The following is an 18,745-nucleotide window of genomic DNA, read 5'->3' as shown; positions in this document are numbered from 1 at the left end:
CTATCAGCGCTGCGACAGGTGGACGTGGACGTGAATGTGGACTCATTGGCATTGCCCAGCTCGTAGTTCCCAGTCCACCGAACAGATGCCGAATCATGATTTATAAATAGATAGGGGGTATAATCGGGAGTACAGTCGTATAATGAAGTACAGTCGCGCACAGCGATGTTAGTTCAGCGGAATCTGCCAAAGCGCGGCCTTGGTTACTCTACAGAAATCCGTATCGCTAGCCAAAATCACAGACAGGCGATGAAGGACCCCAGGCGCAACATAAATTTTATGTTTTTCGACGCTTTGAGAATGAGTAGAAAAAAATCCGGATTTTCTGGCTGCCAGTGTGAACTTTGTATGGCGCGAGCGGCTGTCGATAAGCCAGCCCCCATTGTCTCGTCGCCTCCCGAGCCCCCTCGATTCGCTCCCCCCCTCGGACATTCCAAGAGTCCAGAAGCTCCTCCGGAGCAGTGATAAGCCGAGCATGCTAAAAGGGAATTAAGTATCAACGAACATTGCGAATTTTTGTTGGGGAGCAAGCGTGTGCGCTTATTAATTTTCCGTGGTCCGAATCTCGGCGTAAATAAACACAAATCGGAACCCAACCGGGCGACGACAGACACTCGATGGCGATCCGGATCGATCCGGATGCGCAGGGTGCAGTCCGTCGGGCGAAGTGATGTTCAATATTTCTATCAAATTAACAACACTCGACCGATAACCGGCGGGGTCTGGATGGCTGGCAAAGGTTGCCTGGTGGTCCGATAAGCCCTGCCCGGGATCTCCGATGCGATCCGTTCCGAGGGGTTCCAACTTGACCGGTGGGCGTGCGTCGAACCGAGGCTTTATCGCCAAGATGCACATTTGCAGTAGCCGCCGCGGAGAAGAAGGGTCCACTCGAAGTCCAGACCGCTTATCGCCGCGGTGGAACCCACTGGGAGCACTGATATGACTATGCTAGCCCCGCGGAAGGCTAATTACTTTGTTGCCGCCACCGACAGACTTCCAAAGTCCATGTACCACGTACCGCCGCCGACCCAGCCAGTCATCAAACGGAGGGACATGCCACCGAGGCATGGAGCCACCACCACCACTGGCATCTCCCGCCAATCCGTTTATTACAGATGGCCGCCTCGGATCTATTATTTATAGGGCGCTTATCGCCAGACAGCTCTGATATGGCCAAAAAGGAAAAGTTATTGGGCAACTGGGGGAAGCAAACGCAGAAAAGGCAAACAAAATAAAAAACATTCCAGACATTCGTGGGAGCCCACAGACCCCGGAGCGCAGACCTTCCGGCAGGGGCGCTATTTTTATACCCGTTCAATGGGTGTTGCTATTTAGGAGCGATATGCTATTGTTTCTGTTACCACTGCTGCTGATACGCCTGACAATATCTCGTCTAGACTGGGCGTTATTATGAGAGTCAAATTTTTATTTTTTCGTTTTTTCGTGGGTTGTTGTTGGTGTGTTTCTATTTTGAAGCTTAGCGGAAAAGTTTCAATGGCACATCCATGCGGTAAGATCCATAAACAATTACACAACGCCGCTGGGGGCTTTCTCATTATATATGACTGGCATTCTTGGCGGGGGTAATTGAGACGTCTTATCAACCGTTTGATTTACGATTGGTGGGCAGGAAGTGAAGCCAACTTTCTGTCTGAGAATGCCAATAGATATAAGGTATATTGAAGTCCTTCAAACTTAGACCAACCACATCTGTTGGTTGGGAACTTAAATGAACTTGAAGAGTTATGATAAAATGGCGTACTCAGAGTTGAAATGTCGCAGATATTTTGGATATCGTAATCATTAAATTTTAGACTATCAAGTAGGAAGTGACTCGAACCTTTAGCTCGGGATTACCCAACCGTTTTTATCTAAAACTATTATAACAAGTTAAAGGACTGAGTTTCCAAAAGGATAACTGAGTCCTAACATATATAACAATTGCTATATTATTTTAACCAGCATTATTCTACAATTCATCTGTAAATAATTGATAAAGTTATTGGATCGTCATATAAAAACGAACCTTTTATTTAAGAAAGCTCTTTAAAATGGTTTAATGGCACAATTCAATTTAGAAAGCGTACACCAGAAATTGATACAGATATGTGTACAATGAACGAGCAAGAACTATAAGGTATTTTGGTAAAAAGTTCTGCAAATCATCAATCTATGGTCAATGACTCTGAAGTTTTCTTGCCATTAAGTGCGTATAGTAATTGAAATTATTCGTTTGCATTAATAAATTAAGAAAACCTATATCATCTTGGCTTGTGCCCAAGATTAAACATATACTAAAGTGAGCATGATTTCAGAAGTGAGGTGAATAAGTAATCTTGATGAAGTGGAATTAAATTTAGTCATCAAATGCAAATCGATTTCACTTTCCTTATTAAATTTAGGTACCGTTTGGATAGGGATTTTTGAAAAAATAAATATGATAATAATATGATAGTAATCCCTCTGCAAGACTGTATACATTTTTCATTTTGACCGATATTAACTGTTGTGTAAGTAAACCAAGGTTTCACAGCCGAAAGTGAAAACCAGAACACAGGCTTGACTAACACAATATATATTCGAATTTAATGCGATTCACCTATCCCTATCAAGCGATCGGTGCAGCCGCACTGACCTTCAAAGCACTGGGTGGTGGGGCCGCTCGAAGAGCATGCGGGCGGCACGCGATCACTCCCACAGCAGGTGACCTCCCTTACATTGAGCACCACTATCGCGACACAATTGATAAAGCATACGAAGCGCCTGTAAACTTACTTAGGGCAATAAATTTATTGTACAAAAATCGATTCGGCGATACACGTTTAAAGTTCGCGCTCACTCGGCCGCCACATGACGTCTGAGCGGAGATCGGGAATCGGAGATCCCAGATAGTATGTTGGTGGAGTGCGAGTGCCAGTACGGGGAGCTGTGTCCGTGGGGTAGCCGCCGGTCCCCGAAATAGATGTAGTAGATGGTGACCCCCACGCGGCGCCGTGTCATCGGCGGCCTGTGTGCACGTGAACCAGAAATAAATATGAGCCGCAGGTTTAAATTTACACCGCACTATGTAGTACCCACTCAGGCGAAGTGCTCCAGATGGTCGTGCATGTAGGTGACTAGCGACTTCTCGAACAGAGGGCCCACCAGTCGGTCCAGCTTGAGATTGAGGCTCACATAGAACTGCCGGCTGTATCGTTTGCTCAGTTTGGCGGCCAGCACCGAGGAATCGGTCTGCCCATGTCCGCCCAGGATGGTGGAGGAGATGGCCTCGCTGCTGGCGGGATTACGCGAGGGCATGGCCACTGCTAGCTCCTCGAAGACCTCAGACTCCTTGGGATTCACAATGAGCAGGGTGCTGCCCTGCATCTTCAAGGCGCGCACGGTGAATTGCGAGGGTCCCGCCTCCAAGTGGACGCAATGTGAGGTGAAAAGACCGGAGTCCTTCGCCGGCACAGCTCCTCCGTTTTCCAAGACAGCTACAGACTCCATTTATGAGGAATTTCAGATATAAACAAGATAAGTTTACAAGGAAAACAATGAAATTGCAGATTTTACCAGTGTTACCAGATGGTGAAATTTCTATTCAAACCAATCTTGAATTCCCCAGATTCAAATGAGAGCTTGATTTTAAATAAGTTATGGATACATTTATAATACAATTATGGAGCTTCCTAACAATGGGGAAAACTTTAGACAGTAATACTTAATTTATTGTCCGATGGAATTGGCTCCATATTTGGCCAACTGTTGCCAAATGACCAGGGCTTCCCAATTATCACAGACAAAATCGATAGGCAGCTGCAAAAGTCCCGGGCGCCAAATTTGAATATACCCCCTTAAAGACCAATTAAAACTCCCTCGGTTTCGCCGTTCGCAGTGTTGGTTGCATTTATTAAGGCTCTATTTAATGTGGGCGAGTTGTTAATATTTACGTTTGTTGAGTTAAAATACATATATACGATATTTTGTTCACAATTACATTCAGATTTTTTTCGCTCCCTTCTGCGCGCGTCGATTGGGCTGTTTTTATATAATGTTTACGTTGTCGTTTGATTTGACCTACTTAATTAAATACACAATCGGGAAATCGGCGAGAGAGTACCAAACAAAGGCAAACAATTGAAATCAGTGATATTCGATTTAAAGATCAGTTCCGGTTGTTATAAGTAAGAAAAAAAAATTGTAGATGAAATTCGCTAGTTATGAGTTAGACTTGGAAAGTCAATGGTCAATAGGAATTTACTAATTTCGCTGGCGATTATGTTGTATGGATTAAATATCGTTTACGTTTGCCGTCTATTGCGTTTTATTTATTGATAATGGGTTGTTAAAGTTCTTTGAATTTGTTGGATATCAAATAATTTTGATTAAATTGTTTTTTTTTTGTTTCTTCTACTATAATTTGACTAAGATTTGCAACCGCGATTTTAAACTTCCATCATGCTGGTATTTTCTTTTCTTGTTTCTTGTTTGAATTTTTTTTTTGTTAGTTTTGTTCTTTTTCATCATGTAATCATTATCGATTTGTGAATAAATATTGGAAGTGATAAACATATAGCGTTGTTGTTATGCGGGACTGGTGCGTCCTAATCCTCATCGTCCTCAGATTCGGCCTCCTGCAGCCAAGTCAACCAGGCGTTCACTTGGAACAAAGCAGATCCCTTGCCTGGATATTTGTCGGAAATTTCCTCCTTCCACAAGACGAATGCCTCCTCCTCGATAATTTCAGATTCGTAAAGATATTTGAACCAACGGCACAGCATACCTAATGAAAGAATCGATATGAGTAACCTCGCAGGGATTAATGGAGAAATAAAAGTGCTTACCCTTGGGGAAATTCTCATTGTAGCAGAACGTTTGCAGGGCGTAGAGGGCCATCAACTGCAGCTCGTTCTGTCCCAGGAAGGTCTGCAGCATCTGGCTGTAGTTCTCTAGCAGCTGCTGCTCCTTCTGCGTCACTGACTTCTCCGGGTGCTCCTTGGGGTCAATGTTGGCTGCCAGCGTCGTCTCCTTCGTCACGTATTTGACCACCACGGTCATGAGGGCTTGGATGAAGCCGGGGTCCTTGTAGTACTTGTTGTCCACGTTGGCCTTGACCCACTTGTAGAAGTTGTTGGGGTTAGGGTCACTCTGCAACTGCTTCAGCATCTCGGCCTGCACCTTCAGCAAAGGATAGAGGAAAGATAGCTGGCGGTCCTCGAGTATCTCGGCCAGTCGCTCCTTGTTGCGATCCGATTCCGGCAGACTGTTTATCAGATCCACCTTGCTCGCCCGGAACTTCTCCTCCAGCGCATCCTTGCCGATGACTTTGACCAGCTGCTGCAGCACGAGCAAGAAAAGCGGATAGTGTTGTCCGTTGTCTGTGAAGTTGGCGATGTCGCTCAGCTTCAGCAGAGCGGGTTCGCATACGGTCTTGGCCAGGACACTTGCAACGAGGGACGCGATCCGGGGATTGAGCGCCTCCCGCTCATTCATCTTGTTGACCAGCTGCTTGAAAACCTCGACAACAATGTTCGACTTGATATTGGACTGCTTGCGCAATGTCTGCAAGAGTCTTACGACACGTTCCAGATAAACATCGTTTACACGATCCAAAACATCCATCAGCAGATTGAGGCACACATCCTTAAGCGACTTCTCTGGCAACTTCAGCTCGAGGAATCCATCCACAAGAGCGGTAAAGCGATCTGGAGTGGGCACAGGTGTAGCGCCATCTTCTTTTGCCTCCGAATCTTCTGCTGCAGGAGTCTCTGTTTCTGCTGCCTTGACCTCAATATCATCCTTAACCTCATCATCTGCATCCTCCTCTTCATAGTAGAAGTTATCCTTGAAGTACTGGCCGGCCTTCTTGGACAGTTCCTCCTTGTTGGGGCCCTTGTCCTTCTTCTGCTGCTTGGCCGAGCCATTACCGCCGACCGGGGTGCTTGGTCTCTCCCCGGAACCACCGTTCTTGGCCTGATCCTTGCCGTCGTGCGAGCCCTTCCTGGCCGCCTGGCCCTCGATCTGCTCGCCCAGCTTTTCCGCTCCCGATCCAAAGTTTGGCGATGAAGTGGTGGCCTTCAGGCCTCTCTCGTGCTGCGCTCCCAGCAGATTCCGGCTTTCGGCGTATTCCGCTGATGGTGTCGACGAGGGACGCGCTGGGTTCAACAAATGGGAGGTGGGCGTGCCCAGCATTGGGTAGTGAGAGTTCGACAGTTGACCCTGATCCTTGCCCTGCGAGCTGCCTTGGTTGTTGTTGCCGCTGTTGTTGGGCGGTGTGGACATGGGCAACGTGGCCGGGAACTTCTGGTTCTGGGAGGCCGCTCGGAAAAGCAAGGAGTTGGCTGCCGGGCGCATTTGCAAGTTCTCCACCGCATCCTGGTTCGTGGTGATCAAGTTGCGTTTGAACCTCGGTGCCAACTCCTTGCTACCCAGCAGCTGATTACCCCCATACTGTCCGTCATTGCGGTCCCTGTCGCGATCGTTGTTCCTACGCGAATCATCTCTATCTCGGTTGTTGGAGGAACCTCCTCCGCCACTGCCGCCTCCGTTCTGGTTGTGCTTGTTGTAGCGATTGCCGTAGTTGGCTCCGCCGCTACCTCCTTGGTCGCGATCCCGGTTGCGATCGCCACGATTGTTGTACTGGCGGTTGTCGCGATCTCGGTCACGATTGCTAGTAGCAAACCTAAAACATACAAAAAAAATTAAATGAAAATCAATACTAAATCCCTATTGTTGGTACGCCTCTTATTACTTCCCAAATTAAGAGATAATATATTTTTAATGGACCGAAACAAGACCACCCTGTTTTTCCCCCCACTCGACTCCCATGACAATGAATTATACTCACGGCGAGACAATCGGAGAAGCTCCCGTGACACTCAGTCCGCTAAACATGTCATTATAGCCGCCAGGCTGGATATTCAGATGGAACCGATTCATCCAGCTATCCGAGTCGCGATCGTTGTTGCGCATATCCCGGTTGCGGTTGGGGAACGGGGTGCGAATAATCGAGTCGTCGTCCGAGCGTATTTGCTTTATGGGGACGGGGCCTTCGGTGGTGCCCAACTTGCGTGGCACCCAATGGTTCTGGCGCAGCTCGATGACGTCCTTTAGCATGAAGCGTATCCGCGGTGGATATTCAGATGACTTTGACCGACGTTCAAGCGTCTCGAAGTACTGGTTCATCAGCTCTTTGCCCTGTTCTGAATCCAGATTCTTGCCGCAAGTCTTGAGCAGCTGAGCCAGGCATTCCATGTCCTCGCACATTTCCTGCGCACCGGCCGTACGCTTCTTCTTCTTGTCCAATAGCTCCATGATGCACTGATGCAGCACGGTCTTCGACAGCATGTCGAGCTTGTTGAGCTCTCCGATGAACTTGACGTTGCCGAGCATGCGCTGTTTGGCCAGATGGCGGCGCTCCTCCTCGTCGGCCTCATTTTCGGGCGGTGGTCGGTTGTCGTTCTCGTCGCGCTTCAATCGGTTGTTGAACTTGTCGCGACAGACGGCGATCAGGAGGCGCAGGAAGGTGCAAGAGTTGTTCGGTTCCTTATCGAATGACGGGGCTTCCTCGGACAGTCGCTTGCAGAGCTGCGCGTACATAGACGAGTACTTCGGCTCGTCCAAGGCCTTGTCGAAAATCAGCAATATCACGCCGTTCAGAATAACAATTGAGTTGAGGTCCAGCTTCAGCAGTTCATCGCTCAGCTCCTGGAATTTCTCGGGCGTTAGCTTGTTCAAAATACCCCTCACGCGTCGGAAGACAGCGTCGTTCTTTTCGCTTTGGGTAAGTCCATGCTGCGGACGCAGCGAGGGTGGTATCCAGCGTCCGGTGATCGGTGGCGGAGTGATTGCCTTGCCAGCCTGGGATCGCTCCTGCCGGTCCTGCTGCTGCTGCTGTTGGGAATGCGGAGCTGCTCCTCCTGCTGCTGCCGCTGATCCGGAGTTCAGAGAAATGTTCGAAGAGTTGGAAGTAGAGCCAGAGTTTTGGGCAGATGCATTGCCGTTGCGTAGAGTGGGCGTGCGACTGGCCGGTGCGCTTCCGTAACGATCCGCCTCCGACCTGCCGTAGCTGCGGGGTCCTCCGCTCGCTCCTGCCCCCGATCCGCCTCCTCCGTTCCGCTCTAGGCTGTTGGTGTTGTTGTAGCGCTGGTGCGACGGTGAGTCCTCGTAGCTGTCGCGGTAGTTGCTGCTGTAACCGCCACTCACGCCTCCATCGTTGCCACCGCGCGAAGCCCCGTACGACGACTTGCTGTTGTTAGTTGAGCTCGCTGAAGATCCGTTGTAGCCGGATGAGGAGTTGCTGCTGTTGCCGTTCCCGTTGCCGCTGCCGTAACGTGGCTGTGGGCCGTTGCTCCCATTGCCGTTCTCGTAGTTGCGGGCGGAGCGGTAATTGCTGCCACCGCTACCAGAGCCGACTGCCCCAGATCCTCCTCCTCCTCCCTGGGAGTTTGAGTTTATTGATCGATTGTAGCTGCCATCGGAGTTGGAGTGATAGTTGTTGCGACTACCACGATGCGCTCCGCCTTGCTGGTCCTGCTGCTGGTATCTGCCGGAGGAGCCGCCGCCGTTGTAGCTGTCGGAGCTGCCGGTTAAGCCTTGACCCAAAATGTCACTATTTTTCGAATAGTAACGCGACGACGACGAGTCACCCTGGTAAGATCGTCGAGGTCTTGGGCTCACCTCACTATCGTGTTGGCGAATTTTGGCGGAATTCTTGCTATAGCCAGTTGAAAAGTGTCCGGTCGGTCCACCAGATGATCGGCTGCCGTTCCTGCCGCCCTCGCTGTTGCCGCTAATGGCCGGAGATCCTCCGTTACCGCCGGCGCCTTTGAAGCCTGAGCCGTTGGAGCCGCCCTTGCGATAACTGCCGCCTCCCTGCGTATTCGATCCCGAAGATGGCGAGGAGCCCTTGTCGATCTTCACAAGGTTCTTGAGGTTGTTGAACGTATCGGTCGCTGTGGTGATCGGCAGGAGATTGGGACTGGTGTTGAGCAGGGTTTTGCCGACCGTGGGTGTCGGTGGGGTTTGGCCACCGCAGCTGACGCCGATAACGCCGCCGCCTCCGCCACCACCGCGATTGGTTGGCTGCTCGTAATTGCGCTCGATCTCGCTGGGATTGGCCGTTATTACCAGTCGTAAATCGCTGCCGCCGCCGATGCTCGTCGTATCACCGGTGCTGGTGCCTCCCTCAATGGTGATCGCTTTACCGCCCCGGAACTGATCTATGATGACGCCTGCCTGGTGCCCGTTGGTGACTCCGGACCAACGCTGCGGACTGTCGTCGTAAGAGTGCAAAAGGGGAGCGGCGTCGTACGTTGATAGAGGAATGGTGGATGCTTTTCTGGATCGACTCGGGGGCGAAATGGGTTCGTGCGTGGGTGGCACGGAGTGGGCTCCTCTTGGCGTCTTGGTTGGTTTCCCCGTCTTCTGGGGATCTGGATCTGGTTATGGTCCTGTGATCCTGGTCTGGTCGGTGGTTCTGATCCTGCTGATCCTTGGGGACACTCGACGAAACGCACACAAATGTAACACACACACGCGTACGCACACAGAGACAAGTGGTTTTGGATGGTTGGATATCCGGTTGGTGGTCGAGATGATATTGCTCCGTCCGATCTTTTGGATTCTTCCTGGCTAGCTCCTTTGGTTAGAAGTCACAAGTCCTGCGTGGTAACACCTGGGATTGGTCTCTCGTTACGTCACACTGGGTATCGCCTTGTGCTTATGGAATCCTGTAGAGAAACCGGAGGTGGAAACAGGAGAAGCCGGAACCGTGGCAAGTTAATAAAATAAAAGAGGTAATAGGAAAGACTAAAATATACAGGTTACACGAAAAATGAATCTAGGACCAGACGAATCAACTATATTACGTACAATTGTGACAAAAATACAAAGGAAAACTGATGATCACTATGTGCGAGTGGGATTATTTAAACGGCCGTAAATTGCAAATCTCCAACGATTGTTTTTGTTTACACTCGATTTCACAGCGGATAGCAACAACAAAAACAAAAACAGCACCTGACAGTCAAACTGGAAAATATGCATTTAATGGAAATAACCTCGGTGAGCACCTTCAAGTTTATTCGACTCTCTTCTCTGCCCCACTCTCTCCCGCCATTTGAAACGGCACTGCCGCATTCTCCCCTTTTGAGTGTGTGTGCGTGCTTGTGGCATTGCCATCTAAGCAGCAAGTGCTGGAAAGATTCTAATTAATCACAGGTTTAATCAATGCCAACTGGCTTTTAGACGTTGCCTAGCAATTTATTTTGCCAAGTTACTTTCGCTTGATTGACTCATTTGTTATGGCCTGCAGTTCTTTGTTCCCGCTTTCTTTGTTTGGCGCACTCTCTCCCCGCAAACAAACAGACGCACACACATGCCCAGAAGAACTAGAAGCAGCATCTGTGTGTCAGTGTCCTTTCTTTGTGTTGGGGTTTCTGGCCTCAGCTTTGGGGATCTCTTAGTCTCATCTCCCCCCCCCCCCCCCTCCCCACTCTTTCCAGTCGGTTAGCCCCATCCTGCTCGCACACGATGCTGGTCTTCTGCGCCATGGAATTAAAGTCTCTTGACCCCGGGAAGTAAACAGAGGCGCAGAGACAAGGGGTTGCAAGAGCTGGCTAGTTGAGTCACTTTTATTTCGCTCAATTTGCTTGGCTTAATTGATTGGCAATAGGACGATGAATTCTCGAACTACCCTGCCTGGTGTCTTTGTCTTTGCGATACATACATTTCTAAACCTGCAATAATGCCTTCTTCCGTTGTGGCACAGCCAAACTAAACAGCCCCAATGCGAAAACCCACCCTCTGCTGCACTGAGGCGTCGACCCCGACCCGAGAAACCACCCCCCAACCCCCCTCTGGCTTTTTCCGCTCAGACCCAGTTGTGGATGATTTTGACCTCAATTCGAGCGTTCGGCTCTCGTGCACAAGTGTTTGTCGCTGTCTGCATATTTAACTGGCCAAGTGGCACACCCACATTGCAAAAAGTATTTATTTTTTTCGGGGGCTTCAAGAGCAAATATCTTTAAAAACAAAAAAACCCATTAAAAGGCACTCAATTTCCCCCCGATAGTGACGAAAGCAAGGCGAACAAAGTGCACCCACACTAATATACGCCACAAGAGTGTATGTGTGAGAGATCAGAGAGCATCTGGAAGGCACACGCCAAAAGTGAAGCTGGGAAAATGGAATAAAAATGAAAAACCCAACTCCAGGGGTGGGCTGCCTTCCACGGGAATGGGGGGTCACTGCAGATAACTTTAACAGCCGCAACGTCAACAGCATTTGAGATTTTCCGATGTTCCGCCGCCATTTTGTGGCATAAATATGTGTACCTACACACACTTATATACGGACAAAACTTTCTTTGTGTTTTTTTCGGAGTGATTCATTTGATTAATCTATTTGCTTCTTGCTCTTTTTGGCTACTTATTCTCGAAAACGATTGCTTCGCCTGAGTGACGAAGGCATCCATTGGCCTTTCGCACTTTTATTGATTTCACAGCTTGACTTTTTCGCCGTGGAGAAACGAGGACGTCCACACAGACACACACTTATACACACACAATCTAATCGGTTTTCTCTTGCACATCGTGGAAAATTTTAAGGCTAAAATTCGGAAAACCCACCTGCAACTCAGCAAGCTTTGTCTTTCCCCTCTAGGGCTATCAAAAAAGTGTTGCACAGCCTACTTTTGATATTAGTTTTACTAACCTTTACTTGAGTAATTTCGTATAGCGAATCACGCAAAGGTTCCACGAATAGAGCTGGAACAAAAATCGATGTTTGTATGGTGTTATCGACTAGAGATGTGAGAAGTGTATGAAAATATTTATATATCGATGTTTTAAGACAAACATTCATATCGTTATTTTTATTTCCTAAGGCCTGTGAATTACTTTAGGTATTCCCTAAATTGTTAAATTTCTAAATTATTGAAATTTTAACAATATATTTCATTGGTACCTGGTGAATTATCAAACAGCTGTGACTAGTCAACACATTTTGGAATCAAAAAACATGTACAATATTTAGGGTATTCCCTGTTGAATGTCTAAATTTTTAAAATTTGGTCAGCTGTTTATCAACTGCACCATACAAACTATGTTTTCACAATTTTCGAAAAACATGTTTTTACCTTTTTAAATGGAAAGTCGTGGCAACTCTGTAAAATTTAAGTATCACCAGAAAGGATTATATAAAGTAAGTAAGTTCAGTGAGTCAGTTGAAATTAAAGCAATTGTCATTACAAGATTATATTTTATTTAAAATACAAGGAACATTTTTTTAATAAAGAAACAAAAACTTGAAATAATTAATATAGTTGCTGAGTATATAGCATTATTTTTTTTGTTAATAATTTTTTACCTCTTTTAAGGCAACTTCCTCGTTGGATGTTTCTTCTATTTCTATCAATATTTCTCCCAAAGGTCATTTGGCCCAAAACTGTATCCTAATGGAAAGAATGGGGGGGGGGGGGGGGGGGGGGGGGGGGGGTATACTAGTACAGCAACACAGATTTGCTCGCTTCCTTATAGCCGTGTTTTTAAGTGGTGCGGAGGTCTCATATTCACCATAAATGACCGATACTTTCTTTTTCTAGACCTTTTAATTTTGTTCCCATATTATCATTTTCATGGTTTCCCAATTGCCTTTTTTTGAAATACTTAAAATGCCGAATATTATTTTTCTACATTGTATATAATTTCCTATTAGGTAATACTTTGTGTTATTTGATTTCTTGAAAAGGAAACATTTTTTGTTCATAAGCTCTTGAAATCTTTGGAAATATTGTAGTGCTTTTTTCTTCCTGATTTCCGTATTGGAATTTCTCTAAAATACTTTATCCTTGCGTTATTGATTTTCTAACAGATTGGCTGGACAGAGGAGCTGTCTACATCTTCATCTTCTTGATGCGAGCGTGATCTTTGCCGTATTCGGTGAGAGCGTCTACTTGATCGACCGATAAGAATATAACCTTTCCACTCTTGATCAACTTGGTGGGACAACTGGACGTTTAAATGTGTTACGAACTTCCGGTGAAGAAGATTAGTGGTAATATGTGTACATACGAGTACATATATTCTTAAACAGGATTACTAGCCGAGTCGAACTAGCCATGCTTGTCTGTCTGACATTCCGTCCATAAGAGCACTAAGGTATCGGAAACCATAAAAGCTACAAAGTTGGGATTTGGCATGCAGATTAATAAGGTTCGTGTTTTTATTTCAGTAGGGTGTCGCGCCCACTCTAACGCTCAAACATTTTTTAATATTTGGTGAATGGGATTTCGTTCTGATTATCAATACCAATCTACATGACAAAAATAATTCAAATCGGACCATTCTCTATAAAGCAACTAAAGTGTGCAATCTGGGAAGCTTCCGATTTTCTACATGCATGTCTTTATCTCCCTCGCACTTCCTTTAGCTGAGTGACGGGTATTTATAAGTCTCTTTTGTTTTATTTATAACGGTGGCAATGCAGGTGGGGAGGAAAACTTGACTAAGAAGGTTAGACATAATCATATTCTGAAACCGTGGTGGAGAACTTGGGAATATATCGACGACTAAAAAGCATATCGAGCTAGTTCGATAACGCAACAGTTCCGAAAATGGTTTTAGTGGAATTAGTGTGGGAAAACGTTTTTAGCCCGCTAAATTTAAATTTGTATTTAAAACATAATTTAAAAAAAACTTTAAAAAACAACTTTATTGAGATATTTTATTAGTTTTCTTTTACTTTTATAGAAACCAAAACATTTTAATAATACATTTTTTTGCCTGTTTTTATGTTGCAACTTGGAAAAAATCTGGTCAATACGGTCAATAAGTTATATAATCTGAACCATTATAGAAATAGGATTATTTAATAATAAACCGACTAAATATTAAAATTTGCATAAGCCAAATTCGAGTAAAGAAACTGTTGGGCTGTGCAGCTTAATAGAATTCAAATTTAAACAAATAATATGAATCAATTACAAATTGTGAGCCATATCTCTGCGCTATAAATTTCTATCACTTATTACACATATATTAAAAAAAAAAATTGATACTAAAAACAAATTTGTAAAACCATTTGCAGTTATCTTCAGCTTTTCAAAGTAATGAATTAGCTCATCTGGCTTTGGATACAGTCCTAAAATTCTATACCGTAACATACAGGATGTACAATTTAATAGATTGATTAAATGTGTATTTAAGCATAACATTCATCTTGAAGCAAACAAAACAATTTTTAAGACTGATGGGTGCTAAATTTATGAATTTCAGATAACTCAATCCATTACCAAAATTTCCCCTACCTTTAATTTATCTTTGTCCAGATCTTGTTCATAATAAAAAGTATAGTTGTATTTAATTACAATTAATTACTAAAAGCAGTAACTGGGATAGGCTCCCTCAAAATTTGAATGGATTTCGTCAACATTTAATGGGGGTATAATTTTGTTTAATTGAAATGACCGATCAGTGACAGATATAGTTTAAATATTGTGCCCGAGGACAACATAATAGCCCGTGCCCTAGGCCGCACTATCGCCCCGCTTGATAAATGTATTTCCCTGGCATTATCAACGCAGTCATCTAGCACAACCCTTTTCCCCAACTCCTGGATGGTTTTCCACACACTCGCACACTCACGCTGGCAGGATAACCATGAAGAACTGGGAGACCGAAGAGAAGAACAATTTAATTAGTGATGACATGTTGCCATTTAATTTTCTTGTAAAAAGCGTAATTAAAAATGTTCGGCTCGCAGCTGGAGCTACCGAAAGCGTCAAGGTGGAAGGATAAGGTAAGGGTAAAGGTAAGGGTAAGGGCAAGGGATAGGTAAACAAACCCGGAACGATCATATATCGGTAGGTCGGCGATAAATCATATTGCGACTGCCTCGGGCGCATATTAGGCCCTCCTAAACGATGAGATAATCTATGGTCGCAGCGACAACAAAATGCGGCCACCGGCAATAAATTTGGAAAATACAAAACATTCTGACAATTTTCCGTGGCCGTGTGTGTTTGTCGGTTTGAGACTGCGAGGTTGTGAGTTTTCGAGTTTGTGAGACTATCCTGGCTGTCCTGCCCACATCGGGGACAAGGGCCACAGGACACAGCAGTCACGTCAACACTTTCAACTCTTTGGGCTGCCTTTTGTTTCGCCCTTCGTCGTATCCTTTCGGCAATAAAAATTCCGTTTGCTATTTATCTTGATTGTCCCCAAGTCGCCATAGCCATCGCCATCGCCATCGCCATCGCTATAGCTATGGCTATATAGCCCCATAGTTGGGTTTATGTGCAGGACCTAGTCCAAAGTCCGGACACTTGAATGTTGGTCGCCGTCGCGATGCCTGGACATTTTTTGCTTAATGAAATGTACATAAAACTAAATGAAATTAAGTTTGTGGCGTGCTCGTGCCAAGTCCGATGCCCCCCATCGCTCCACTTTATATTCTAAGCCTTAGCTGCGTGTTTATTACCGCGTCGGGCATAAAATGCAAAGCGCCTTTACCATTTCCGCGCTCAAAATGGCCGCCAGCGAACCCTTTTCCTGGAAATCCATATCGTCCGTTTCGCATTTAAAATTAAAGCACTCGAATAAGGGGGCAGCAGCAGCAACGGGAGCGGCGGCAAAAGCTCATAAAGTCGAAATTAAATAATTTGTCTTCTTAATTTTCAAATAAATTCTTCATCATACGAGAAAAGGGAAAGCCCGGGCGGGGGAAAACAATTGTCAGTGGCACTAAGCACTAAGCACCCCTCGGCAAAAGAAAGCCGACAGGATGGCAAGTGAACTCGGCCAGCCAACCAGAAGCGTGGCGAAATCGCAACCAGCATCCCCTCGCATCCGCATCCGCGGGATAAACACTTGAGCAGGAGAGTTTTATTAAATTCGACCTACGCCACCCCATGAATATCCTTGCGTATCCTTGCAGCCCTCGCGACAGTTTTCGTATTGTATTTTTTAATATGTTTGTTCCTCCGACCGAGCGACCGACCGACCGTCTGTCTGTCTCTCAGTCACCCGGCACAAATAATCGTGTACACCATTAATCCTTATTTCACGGCATTGTATCGTCCTTCGTCCTTCGCCCTGCCTTCCCCCTCGGCCCAGCCTCCTTGAGCATCCCCTCGCACAAGGACAAGTGGCATGTAAGCGATTATCGCAAGGACATCGGGGGGAGATGCGAGGAAAACAATAAATGTAAAAATAAATAAAAGGGTGTCAATGACTTTTGATAATAGGAATGATTGTCCAAAAATGCTCAAACAATATTCAATGCGAGTGTGCACTGCGAGAAAGTAGAGCTGACAAATGGGGATTATCTCTTTTATTGTTTATTCAAAAATTATAAAAGGAATTTTTTTAAAAAGTATTGTACTGTGCCAGGTACTTTTATAAGATTATGAATTACAAAAGAAATACATTTTTATAAATATAAGAAAAAGCAATTCTGTTATACACAAAATATTCTAAAACAACATTTTTTAAAATTTCGTTTTTATTGGTATTTATAGGTATTCGCTATTTACTTTAAGCAAAAACCAATTCCTTAAAAAGTGTAAAATATATTTAAGCCCTCTTTATTAAATTTCGATATCTTATCACTTATCGATTGTTTCGATAAGTACACGATAGTCCCACTTTACAAATATAAGAACAAGAAACTCTGTTACATAAAAATATTCTAAAAAACTGTTATTTAAATGTTGTTTTTATGGGTTTTTAAAGGTATTCGCAATATACTTTATTAAAAAACCAATTCTTATTGAATTGTAAAATATATTTAAGCCCTCTTTTTTAAATTACGATATCTTATCGCTACACTTTCGATTATTTCGATAAGTACACGATAGACCCAGCGATGGCTTAAAATGATTAATTGGTCGCAGGACAAATGGAATCCTGCTCCCAATCTGTTTGACGCACAACTTTCTGGCAGTGCTGATGAAATCTCGTTCCAAAAAACCAATAAAGTCCGAAGACAGCTTTCGGCAATCACAAAACGATTTGGCATACACGCACAGGCCCCGTAGCCCCGTAACTCCCCCGAAACGCCCAATATTCACAGTGCCCGGGCGCTGACTCTATATATCTCTCTTGTCCTTTTCAATAGTTTCAGCACGCTTTACGCTTGGCCTAATTGCCGGATCCGGATGAAGCTGCCTGGCTTTTCCCCCCCCGTCCAGGACCTCCATCTCCATCCCCCGCCCATGCTCTGTTTTCCGACAGGAATGTTGGACTTTTCGACATATACAAATTTCGGCTATGCGACTGGTGGGCGGGGTTGTGAGCGAAATGAAAAATGACAACGCAGGGTCGTCCAAACGTCGAGTGGAGTGGAGTGAAGTGAAGACCGCACGCACTTTTGGCAGCAGGAGCGGAATCAGGACTCTGTGTCCTGTCCCCGTGATCCTTTCGCTGCACATCCTTTTGATGCCGAGGGTGCGAAACGTTTGAATGCGAAATTAAATGATAAAAGATAGCAGTGACACACGCACAACACACAGCCCACACACAACCCACTGGCTGAAGGTCGAGCACCTGTTTTATTAAAAAGCAAATAAGAGAATTTCGGTCGTTGGGTGGGGTTGGTTTCAGGGGGAAAACGGAAAAGGACCACCGCAGACAGCGGAGAGCACTGCGTCTGAGGCATTGTTAATAGTCGGATGATGTGGATGATGATGAGGAGGAGGACGACTGTGGTGGTGGTGGGCGCATGTCCTAGATGAGCCGGATGCCTCATCCCCGCCCTCAGTCTTTCACCCCTGGCATATATTTCCTGCTTGCGGACTGTCAAGTGGTTGGCGTAGCATAATAATTGTGCATATTTGGCTTTTTAATAAAATCTAATCGTCATGGCATCAGGAGCTCATGGACACCCCGGCCTCACGAGGGGTGGCGCAAGGCAAGGTTCAGGGGGCGGCAATGAAATTTTAATTAAATTTAGCCAAACAAACCCATTCCAAGTGAGGGGCCAGCGGGGGATTAAGCGTTCGATATTGATTGAGCACCGCAAATGTCTGTTGCGTTATGGAATATGGCTGCAATGACCAATTACCTCTATTTATGGCCAGCAAATAATCTTCGCTCTGGCCGTAAAGTGATGCCATCTAAAGGGGAACTGATGATGGACAAGTTTGGTGGAAATCCAGGCCAATACAGCCGACTATACCTTGCTATGACCATAGAGATTAAAAACTACCTATATCATTATTTTTGTTTTAAAATTAAAAATAGTTTAAGATGGTGTATTCGTTATAATACCTATAATACATTTTAATAGCTGTTTAATTTAGATCATGTAAAATTATAAGGTTCTTAATAATCTTTCGAAAAATATCCCATTATAGGAATTACAAATCCCATTTTTTAGTCATTTACCAAATTTAACCGAAAGAAGTTTGTCTGTCAGACTAAATGAAATGCCAAACATGAAACTTTGCGAAATGAAATTCTGTTTTTCTTATCGAAGGGGGACCCAACAACCCAACAAACACACCGGATACTGAGGCAAACGTGATGATGCATTTAAGATTCTTCCGATTGGTCATTATTGTCTGGCATTTAATGTTGGCCTCGTCTTCGACGGACGGCGTTTTTGATTGATCTACTCATTGACGTTGCTACCCCATCCACTCAGGTACACTCGGTCCACTCCAGTCCACTCCGGTCCACTCTGGTCCACTCCATCCTGCCACTGCTCCTCGGAATACTCCCCTTTCTCCTCCCCTTCGGGATTTCTGGAGAAAGAAGGGGCC

General features: G+C 45.4%; 2 protein-coding genes across 3 annotated transcripts; both read right to left on the bottom strand.

The window, feature by feature from the left end:
- Window positions 1-2,771: 2,771 nt before the first annotated feature.
- On the bottom strand, window positions 2,772-3,624 carry LOC119552107. Of its 2 annotated transcripts, none has more exons than XM_037861892.1 (2): window positions 3,075-3,624; window positions 2,772-3,007 (listed from the first exon to the last, which is right to left on the bottom strand). In XM_037861892.1, the coding sequence occupies exon 1, from the start codon at window positions 3,487-3,489 to the stop codon at window positions 3,079-3,081; it is 411 nt and encodes a 136-aa protein (XP_037717820.1). In that variant the 5' UTR covers window positions 3,490-3,624; the 3' UTR covers window positions 2,772-3,007; window positions 3,075-3,078. The 2 variants fall into 2 exon arrangements, with proteins under 2 accessions (XP_037717820.1, XP_037717821.1); XM_037861893.1 differs by having other exon boundaries at window positions 3,079-3,622.
- A 279-nt stretch (window positions 3,625-3,903) lies between these two features.
- LOC119552106 (eukaryotic translation initiation factor 4 gamma 2) lies at window positions 3,904-9,426 on the bottom strand (the record flags this gene model as incomplete). Its single annotated transcript, XM_037861891.1, has 3 exons — window positions 3,904-4,765; window positions 4,827-6,664; window positions 6,830-9,426. Coding segments are annotated over 3 exons (4,614 nt in total), but the record flags the coding sequence as incomplete, so codon positions are not given.
- Window positions 9,427-18,745: the final 9,319 nt, after the last annotated feature.

Source organism: Drosophila subpulchrella, chromosome 2R (assembly GCF_014743375.2).
Source record: "Drosophila subpulchrella strain 33 F10 #4 breed RU33 chromosome 2R, RU_Dsub_v1.1 Primary Assembly, whole genome shotgun sequence".
NCBI classification, from domain to species: Eukaryota; Metazoa; Arthropoda; class Insecta; order Diptera; family Drosophilidae; genus Drosophila; species Drosophila subpulchrella.
This window is presented reverse-complemented; position numbering and strand designations above follow the sequence as displayed.